This window comes from Gavialis gangeticus, unplaced genomic scaffold (genome assembly GCF_001723915.1).
Source record: "Gavialis gangeticus isolate Ggan-Ray unplaced genomic scaffold, GavGan_comp1, whole genome shotgun sequence".
In the NCBI taxonomy this organism is placed as follows: Eukaryota; Metazoa; Chordata; order Crocodylia; family Gavialidae; genus Gavialis; species Gavialis gangeticus.
In genome coordinates this window covers 29070984-29081733 of record NW_017729022.1, presented here as the reverse complement: position 1 = coordinate 29081733, position 10750 = coordinate 29070984, and the positions used below count along the sequence as shown (strand labels likewise).

The window sequence follows — 10750 nt, the reverse complement described above, 5'->3', positions numbered from 1 at the left end:
CACCAACCTAGAACAATAATCTCTTAGCCAATGACCAAAAAAAAAAAAAAAGTGTGTGCATGTATGTATATACATATATCTATATATTTATCTCTCTCCCTCAATCACACAGCAAATAATTAAAATGCCAAACAACAGCTACTGGAGGATTAAGACGAACCAGTTCAGTATACAGTCTAAAAACTAGTTTCACTAGCCATGAGACAGAAGGATAAATAAACGAGAAAAATGGAAAAAATGTTTGCTTCTACCAGACAAAAAGACCAGGAGAAAACAAGCAGCCCAGTGGGGTTGTGTTTGTTTGTCTTGGGGTTTTGTCTACATTGTCATTTTTTTTAGCAAAAAAGCAAGTCAAATAATAAAGCATAACATACTATCAGAAGAGATATCATAGCAGAAGCAATATCAAAGTTCAGGATTTACATCAGATCTGTCAGTTCTGGGTTACAGGAACAGATAATGTTCCAGACCAAGGACAACAAAAGAATCCATGTTCAATTTTCTTGGCTGTATGTACAATATATGTATTAAACTGAATGCTGAAAAGTTAAATTTGAGATGAAAAAGCAAGCTTTAGAATTCTGAAGATCTTTTTGGAGGAAACATTTATATATAAATAGATCTGAATGACAGAGCTATATTTATTTAAGTCCTTGACTCATTTATGTCAACGTTAATAATTACTTTGCACATAGTCATTTGAGGACCTCAAAGTGCATTACACAGGTAAGTTATTATTACTTCCCCTATTTTACAGGTGAGAAAACTTGTCTAGAGAGGCAAAGCTCAAAGTAACACAGTCTGGTAATATTCACCAACAAAAGAACCCTGGTCATCTTATCTCCTCATCTTTATAACCACTACAAGGTACTACTGATGTACTGTGAAATCATCACAATTCTTTCCAATTAATGGCTGAATCCAACATAATTTTAGTATTTCAAGCCTTGCAAAGAAAGGGCATAATTTACTGAAACAATTGTTAGAAATGGCTGAAGTTAACAAAATAGTAAGACAATAATAAAGGGAAAGGATTATATCCTTGTGTTAAATCAGAGTTAAATTTTTAAAACCAAATGTTTTCAAATTGGAAAACTTGCAACCAGAATTCAAAATTGTGGCAATATTTCAGATTTCAAACAGAATTCTTTGATACTTACTCACACAGCACCACATATTTTTCAAGGCATTTAATCAACAGTTTGCTATCTCCATGATGGAAGTGAAGAGCTGGGAGTATGATGTCATCCTTTAAACAGAACACCAAATAAGACCATCCCATGCCTTCTTTATTTTGCTTGACTGACTTTAGATCTGTCAAACTGAACAGGAATGACCACTTGCTTTCTCCATTTGCATGAACTGTAGCATCTTTAAAAACAAAAGATGTACTTTATTTTGGCGTGAAGAGTAAAAAGCTACACCTACCCTCCACAGCACGATTTGTACAAAATTAATGCTAGCATCAAAAATCGTAGTATAGTGTGATCCTTCCCAGACTAAATCCTTCAGTTTTTACTATGCCTTTTTCCTAGTAGTATCTAAATGATTAGTGTTAACTCAGGTTCCATTTTCCTAAAATTATGCTGATTCCTTATGCAATTTGTCCAGCAAGCACAAATTTAATTACTGTCAAATCCCAGCTACAACTATTGTATCCCACCATCCAGTTAGCTAGGTGGTATCATGCACTTAAAATGCATATACAGCATTTTCTTGCATAAAAATTCCACCCCCCAGGTTGGGGTGCATGTATTAAGTGAGGAAGCTGATTTTCTGACTGGGACAGAAACACCCTGCTTTGACTCCTGTTCCACAGTACAGCAGCTGCATTATTAATATCCAGGCAGCTGGAGGAGTCAAATGACTTAACTCTACAAGTGGCAACAACCTCTCCTCTTTTTAATGCTCTTGATGTTCCACTAAATGAGCTAACCTTTCTTAAAGCAATTTTGCTGCCTCCTAGCTGCTCCTGGTTTTTCTCCTCCTATTTCACAGCCTAAGCAGGAAAAGGAGGGCGAATCAGATGAAGATTAGGTTCTGTCTCTGCTCTATGCAGCCATAACTCTGGAAAAATAATTTTTTTCTTCATTCTGCCTTTCAAAAAAAACAAGGTGAGTATTATATTTTGGGATGTGTCACATGCAAGAAAATACAATACCATGCATTCCAAAAAATATTTGAAAAGTACCCACTATTTGACATGAGTACCCAAGACCAGAAAAGAGGATTCCTCTTTTTTTTCCTCCTTGTGCAGGGATCATGTACAAATAAGGTATCTTGTGCTTCCACAAGCAGAAGACTTCAAGCTATACAGTGCTGGAGCTCATAGTTCCCAGAACATTTGAAGAAGGGGCTATCTTTTTTGTCAAGCTAAAAGAAAGCCAATCCTACTCAAGATAACCCTCCGCAGTCCATCAAAGAATGGCACTTGATTATAAAAGCCAATCACAGTATGTACTTTAATGACAAGACTGATTCCCTAATGCTGCTGTACTTCACAACTGGAATCTTCCAAAAATTAATACAAACAATAAGTGATGGAGCAGTAAGCCACTGTAAACACAAAATGGTAGGATACCCTGACTCTACTTATATTATCATAGCACCTAAAAGCTCCAATCAAGACTCCAATCTTATATTAGAACTCAAAAACCTAGCTACCTCAAGTCCCAATCCTGCATTTAGTTATATGCAAGTGAATCCATAGCCCCATTTAAAACATCTTTGACAGGGAGCCAAATAAAAGCATCCCTAGTTACAGGACTACAGTCTAATACAGGGCAAGACACAGAGTATAAAATTGGGGAGTGAGCTTCCAGAGCAAGAAAAAAGGAACTTGAAACATGTAAAAAAAATCAGAGATATAATGGTGTTCAGATGTGTACAGGGGGAACCATGAAAGAGCAGTCAGAAAACAGATATATTCTATCTACAAAAAAATGGCATCTCCAAGACATTTATTTCTTTAAAATGTTCCAGTATGTATTTTCCCAAAATCTAAGTGTTAGGTGGTAAGAAAAGGCTGATTTTCTGGATATTGATCTTTGGCTGTGCAAGCTCTCAATTATTATATAGCAGTATACACTATCTCCCCCTGCTGTTCTAGTAGTAAAAAAGCATTCGAGTAACAAAGCATTATATTTTCTCATTCTCTAACTTTATTGTTCAAATTTTATGTCACTTAAAAATGTTTTTAAAAAAGTCCAATGCATATAAACACTGCTAATCTTACTGATAAAGCAATAGGATAGGCATTTAAAACCCTGGTTGGACAAAAGTCTCTTAATTAGAAACTGAGAGTAATTTAGAGCAGCAAACTGCTTTTGGGGTACAGAGAAATTTCAACTGAGAAAACGCAAATCGCTGTTGTACTGGAAATCACCTCAGCTTTTTAACTCCTGATAGAAACCTTTATGTGTCCTCTGACAGCAACTTACTAAAACAAGTGTGTCATTTTAAATATTCCAGAAATGTTATTTTTTAGATACCTCCATTAGAGTGTGGCTTCTTTTTAAAAGAGACTGTGTTGACCATGTCCCATTCTGCTTCATAACTATTCTGATGTTCTGACCCTCGGAGAGATTTTTCTTTAGGAGTCTGAGTCCATTCCACAACAGAACTGGAATCCTAAAAACCAAAAATTTAAAGAAGCCACCAAGAGAGAAAATAGTAATGATTATTCACAGTCATTTCCATCCTAAAACAAACAAAACTCCTACTTTCAATAAATTAAAATTAAGGCTGAAATCATACCATGGCGTGTGTGTGTGAAAATCCTCAAACACTAAATTTAACAAGCATGGGGGGGGGAAACAAGAAACTTTGTGTTACGATAAAAAGAAACCCTAATACTGAAATAAGGGAAAGACAATTACAGTCACCCAACCAATCCTGAATTTGTCCAACTAGAGATGCGTTAAGAACAAAGTGTAATTTTAAAGAATCCTTTCTATTCCATAGAAATTATCATCTTTCAAAGATGACAAATATAACATCTTACACTAAACTGTAATATCACTTGGGCCATTTCTGCAGTATGGCCAAGTCAATAAAAAGGATACATTTCAACAGGGCCAAATTAAACAAATAAAAACATATTCCTAAATTTTCAGAGATTCCATGTCAACAATTATACAAGGATGGAAAAGAGATGACAGTAATAAAGTTTTTTCTGACAAGAGACTTTTTATAGAAAGTCTAGTAAAAAACCTTTGGTATATTTTAGATTCTATCTGCGCACAGAAAATGGCAGCAATTCACTTTTGAACTAAAGCACCTCTGAGGTATTTTAGTTCAAAAGTATGCTGCTGCCATCTTCTCAGTGCTGACGCGCATTCTGCTGCTTATACAACTGCATGTGTCGCAGCGCTGGGCACTTTCCAAAGTGACCAGCGCTGTGATGCATGCATGTGTAAAAATGCTCATAGAGTCTTCTTTAAATGGGAGGGCAGTTATACCCTATAAACTTATAAAGTAAACATTACTAGTTATAATACCTAGTTCTTATAATACCTAGCATTTTTTCCATAGAATACAATGCACTTTACTAAAGAGATAAGAGTTATTATCCCCATTTTACAGTTAGGTTTATCTTCTTGCTCATCATCACAAGTAAAGGCTCCTCAGACTAAATTAAGCCCTCAGTTATGCCATGTGACTAACATTTACAGATTTTGTCAAAAAGGCATTTTAAACAACTCATTGCTAAATGCACATGGTTCCAGTGCTACTAATTTACCAGAAAACAAAAAGTTAAGGTTTTTTATATAATAAGCATGTTTAACATGGAAATTAGTAACAAGAGAAGTACAGAATCCCAGAAACACATATAACCATATTGCAAGTTATCCATAGTTTTCGGCCTTTAAAATCCATTGAAAAAAAGTTTATGCTGACAATAGTCACTATTTCATCTCTGGGATTTTTCAAAAAAGGAAAGTAAATATAATAATTTCTGCACATGCATGTGTGCACTGGTGTTTTATATTTATAATATAAATGAATAATATACAAATATAAAATTAATGTATCTATAGATAAAGAAAAAAATGGGTGAGATTCTGTACGTACTCTGTTACTCGTTTCCATGTTAAACATGTTCAGTATTTAAAAACATTTTAACCTTTTGCTTTCTTGCAAGCTGGTAGCTCTGTAAATAACTATGTGCTTTTAGCAATGGGTTTAAACTGCCTGTTTGACAAAAACTGTAAATATTGGTTACATGGGATAATTATATACATTTAGTTTCCTTTTTTTGAAAAATATAAAAATGAAACAATAACTGTTGTCAGTTTATACTTATTTAATGGGTTTTAAATACACACATAGTAGATATGAACAGGGTTCCAAACTTTCCAGATGTCACAGAGCCACTAAGCCCTCCCTTCAATTCACAGATCTTAAGGTCAGAAAGGACCACTGGATCATCTTGCCTGATAATATCACAGGCCTTTAAATTTCACCCAGCTAACTCTACATTAAGGCTATTATCTTGTGTTTATCTTCCAGTAAGACACCAGGTTACATCTATATGATACAATGCAGCTAATCTGCTTTCAAACCCTGACCTAATTTGTTCAGTCTCCCTCCTCCCCACTAACATCTGACTTAAAAAGGTAAAGGACATGGAGAAAATTGGTTAATATCCTTGAGGCTGAATATTAATATATCACCTCCAATTTGAATTTGGATAGCTTCAGCTTCTAGCAACGGATTCTTGTCCTGCCTTGCTTTGCTGAATTAAGCAGACTTTTAGTGCACAGAACACTCTGTGAAGGTGTTCCATACATCATCATCAAGTCACCCTTCAGTCTTTATTCTGATACTCTAAACAAACTGAGTTCTTTCAATTTCTCACTAGAATACATTTTCTCCAACTTCAAATACATTTTTGTGGTTCTTTTCCAAAGGCTACATTAGCCTTTTTTGTTCACTTGCTCGTCCACTACAACCCTTACATTCTTTTGAGTCACTGCTTTCTAGGAGACAGACCCCCAATATTACAAACACATTTTACATTCTGTGCTTATTTACCAGCTTTCATGCCATACAAATTCTATATTTACTTGTTCAAGAAAATTAATGAGTGTCGAATAGTATCAGGTCTGGTACAAAAACTACTTGAAACACCACATTTAATGGTAATTACCCACTATTTTTGCAACAAGTCAGTTATCTTATTAAGAACAGTTTATTTAACAAATGCTGTAGTGATATTATGTGGTGCTAATGTTTAAAAAACAGGAAGTCCTGTAATTCTAAATCAAGACATCTATTACCTAACAGTGCCCTTTAATTAATCAAATTTATAATTGTGAAGGATAACATCAGAGGTTTGTTTTGGTTTTTTTTAAACAAGGGCTATGTGTTATAAAATGAAGTTGATTAATATTAATTCTCTCTCTGCCTTCTAATATTATCAGTTGAATATTGTATCAAATTTCCAATATTTTGCCTAGCTCAAAAGCCTATACTTACTCAGGTCATCATTCCTGACTCTTCTATCTGCCATGTCACACATAAAACTTAGGATGTGTTACCTGCACTTAGAACTTAAGCATCTGCATATTCAAGCAGTAAAACACATGTTAACTGCCAAGCGCACCATAGCAAAAGTTACTCCTCCTGTGAAAAATCATATCTCCAGATTGAATTAAGTAATATGTTTTCAGTTGTCACTGGACTGCTCCATGGAGATAATACAGTTTGAGATTCCAGTCATTATCAGTCCCAGATCCAGCACTGTACTAGAGCTGGATCAAGACTCCCATCTGGTGTCGGGGCTGGAACCAATAGGCTGACTCTGCCAACCATCTCAGACTCTGCCAATGGCAGAGACACATCACCCTCTCCCACGTTTGGCTCTCCACACCTCCCCTCCACCCACCACCAAAAGCAGACACCTGGCTCACCCTAGTGAGCCAGGACAGGCACTCCCAGGATGAGCAGTACTGAGCATACAGCAGGGAAGGCATGGGCTCTGGGCACGGGGACTGCACATCCTCACAGGCAGCTGTATGAGCCGCAGCACCCAGTGCCAGAGTCAGCGTTGAGTGGAACAGGCTGCACAGCTGGCTACAACCCTGTCCAGAGAAGGCTGAAATCATACGATTACTCAGAATATGTTCTAACGTTTAATTACACCATGGTAATACTTACCACGATCTAAATGACGGTTCTCAACTAGTGTGCTGCAGCACCCTATGGTGCGATGGGGGCAGTGGCCAGGTAAAATTGCCCCATGCATTCCCTCTATAGTAGGTCTCTCCAATCAGCCTAAAGCAAGCAGCAAAGCTGTCTTGCACCTTGCAGCTCTTTCTGGTCCATCTGTCCGCAATGATCCTCCTGGAAACATGAACAGGTGGAAATGTCCCTCCCATTTCTGATTCTAAGAGAAGTGCTGGGGGTGCCAGATCAAAAAGAACTGAAAAACCAAGGCAGCTCCTGCCTGCTTTAGGCTGATCAAGCCCTAATACAGAAGGAACACACCTGCATGGCGCACACCTTCCCAGGCTGCCTTTGTAGCACAGGACAGTTTCATGGCAGCTGCACAGCCCTCCCAGGCAGAAGAACACAGCTAATAAGCACTCAGATAAGCTGAAGCAGCACTAACAGTGGTTCTCAGCCAGGGGTTCCAGCACATTCAAAAGAAGGGATGTTGGGGTGCCCTGACCTTAAAAGGGTTGAGAACACGGATCTAAATAAATCACACGCTAAGTGACCCATGCAACAAGGGTCAAAGCAGAATAATGTTAGCAGTCTCCTGGAATTTCCCCAGTATTTCAAGATTTATTAAAAAAAATGAACATTGAGAGAGAGACTTCTCCACTGCCAGCTTTCCGGATTGTTAGGTGTAAGTTATTTGTGACTGCCAATTTGAAAAAAGTGTTTTTCTAATACATGCTGATTAACATCTTCCTTGATTACTAACAGAGTGGGAAGTACTGCATTTTTCTCAAGTCATATAACGATATCATCCCACCCATCCTACCATTGTCAGATGCAAAATGTGTATTTTCTGTTTTGTTATTTACAATATTACTACCTCAATCTAGTAGCAGACCTATGTAATTGTTAGATTTTCTTTTTCTCATGACATACCTAAATAAATAAATGAAACCTCTTTGTTGTTCTTAGGTCTGCCACGTGCACCAATGTGAGGTCAAGGAATAATACTGAGGTAAGAACTCAGAACAAATGTACAAATGATGAAAAGGATTTATACCAATACAGTGAAAGGGTGCCATTTTTTCTTTCTCCTCTTTCCAGTTCTCTAGCTGCAAGTATAAAGGTATCTATAGTATTCTATCCAAACCTACGTTTTGGCTGCTGCTTATAACTTCCATAATTAAGAGTCTCACCAGTTTTGGTGTTCCTCCCGAACTTAAGTAGCAACAGTGAAACAATTTATTAGTTGTTAAATTTAATCAGCTGTTGCCTTAAGAAAATTAAGATACAGCAGAACTCTGAATGGATTATCAACAGATTCAAAAGATAGTACTGCAAGAATATAGCTAAAAATGTATTTACAAAGTTAAAAATTATTTGATGATTGTAATCACATGGCTTCATATTTTCATATCCTTTGATTTCATCTTAACAGTCAACACAGTTTCCTGGCTTTCTAGGCTTGTTGGTGAAGTATTTAGGCATCTATAACACTAATGCTATTTTAAACATTAAAATATTTTATAATGTTTTATAGTAACAGATTGCAAGGATGTGGATCAAAATACTGGTTATGATAATAAGAAGGGTAGCACTATTACAGTTAAGACTAAGACACGCCTACTGTTTATTTGCTGATTCTCCCAAACTATTCCAAAATCTACATACATACTGACTGCACAGATCCCTGACCAGTACACCCAGAGGAATTTCTACAACTTCAAGAAAACGAGTAGAAAACGATTTAGGCCAAGTTTTAAAGGGTTAATATTAGATCACAATAGCTACACTCAATCTAACACCTCCTAAAGTTAAATCAAAACAAGGCAAGGTGTGCTTTAGAATTTGTTAACCTAATCAAGTTAAAGCCTAGAGGTTTTAACACAATAAACTCAGCACACTTTAAAATATAAACTGCCTTGCCTATCATCATTTAAAATGTTTTGTAAAATGGGTTTATTTTAACCCCATGTCTAAAAAACAGTGGTCACCAACCGGACCATCATGATCGGTGGGTGGATCTCAGAGCCTCTTCAGGTCCATCCTGGGTGGGGGGAAGGGGCTGCCTGCATACATGCGCAAACCCGCCCCTAGCCCCCCACCCCCAGCCCAGCAGGTCAGTCGGTTGGGGAGGGAAGGGGCGGAAGCCTGGGGGTCACATGCAGTGGGGTTCGGGGCCCAAAGCCCAGCCCACAGTGGCAGCTGCCTCCTCCACACACAGATCAGGGGGGCATATGCTCCCTCTCCACGCAGGGCAGCACTGGCAGCTGCAGCAGCTCTGAGGTAGGGAATGGGGCAGGAGCAGGCCCTACACAGCTGGTGCGGGGCAGGGAATGGAGCCCTGAGCAGCTCATCCAAGGGGTGCAGGAAGAGGAGGCACACAACCCAGGAGGGCACGGGGGGTGTATGCCCCTGGATCTACCCATGGAACACGGTGGGCAGCGCCAGCTCTTCCTCAGATATTCTAATCATTGTTATCTGGTCCAGTCCCCTCCTGCAAAATAACGACCATCTCAAAGCAGCCACTGGGGACAAACCTGTCCTGGCTTACAAACAGCAACCGAAGCACAAATGTCTTCTCTCCAGCAACAGACTTCCTACCTATACAGGCTACCTGTGCAGAACACAACCCAACCTCCCTGGATGGTGTATTACCAACCTCATAGTAACTGTTCTTGACTTAGACACAGAAACTGTAAAAGTCAACTTGAATGGGAAACTGTGAAACAAGAAATCCTTCAGAGCCTGGACTGTGTTAAGTACGAACTAAACAAAGCCTATTAATTCTTATCTCATACCTGGATCAGCTTTTATAACCCCTACATCCATCGGGGGCTAACAGCTTTGCTTTTCTCTTCTACCCCCCTGGCCTCTCCTAATAGTGCCCACCCCTTTTTTCTTCCCCTTCCCTACCCTTTGTATTCTAATCTCTGTTTTCTAATTATAAACTTTACTTCCTGCAATCCCTTCATTGCATTTGGTGAAGTAAACTGCTGCCTACAAAGCTTATGAATCTGATTTAGATAACTGATAAGGTGCAAATCTACCTTGTCTTCTGCTAGACTTCAGACTAAGAATACAGCTAACTACCTCTCTCTGATGAAACCTTTGACACAATAGAGTCGGGATTAGGGCCCCTTGACACAACAGTGAATACAAATAATCATTACCATTGATAGACACATTTTATTTCCAGTTATACTGCTGCAAATCCCCTGCTTTCCCTGTGGCAGGTTCCAGTGTTAGGTCTGGTGGTGTACCAGGACTAACCACAGTTTTATGTAGAGTTTAGACTATGGATTGCATAGAATGGTTTGGCTAGACACGATCCTTCCTGAGGCATGGGATTGAACTTGATGACCTCTGGAGGTCCCTTCCTCCCTACTTCTCTCTCATAGAATCATAGAAGTAGGGTCGGAAGGGACCTTGTAGATCTTCAAGTCCGACCCCCCGCCTGGGCGGGAGAAAAGACTGGACTCAAATGAGTCCAGCCAGGTGGTCATCAAGCCTCTTCTTAAAGATCCCCAGGGTAGGAGCCAGCACCACTTCCCTAGGAAGTTGGTTCCAGCTCCTAGCCGCC

At 38.6% G+C, this 10750-nt stretch overlaps 1 protein-coding gene across 2 annotated transcripts in view; it reads right to left on the bottom strand.

Annotated features, from left to right (window-relative positions):
• The window catches only part of TBC1D15 (TBC1 domain family member 15), a 91340-nt gene that overhangs the window by 55074 nt on the left and 25516 nt on the right, over positions 1 to 10750 (bottom strand). For both annotated transcript variants that reach the window (XM_019514736.1, XM_019514737.1), the window contains exons 4-5: positions 3492 to 3630; positions 1161 to 1371 (exon numbers count right to left, since the gene is read on the bottom strand). In XM_019514736.1, the coding sequence (XP_019370281.1) occupies positions 1161 to 1371; positions 3492 to 3630 (350 nt within the window). The remainder of the gene's footprint in view (positions 1 to 1160; positions 1372 to 3491; positions 3631 to 10750) is intronic.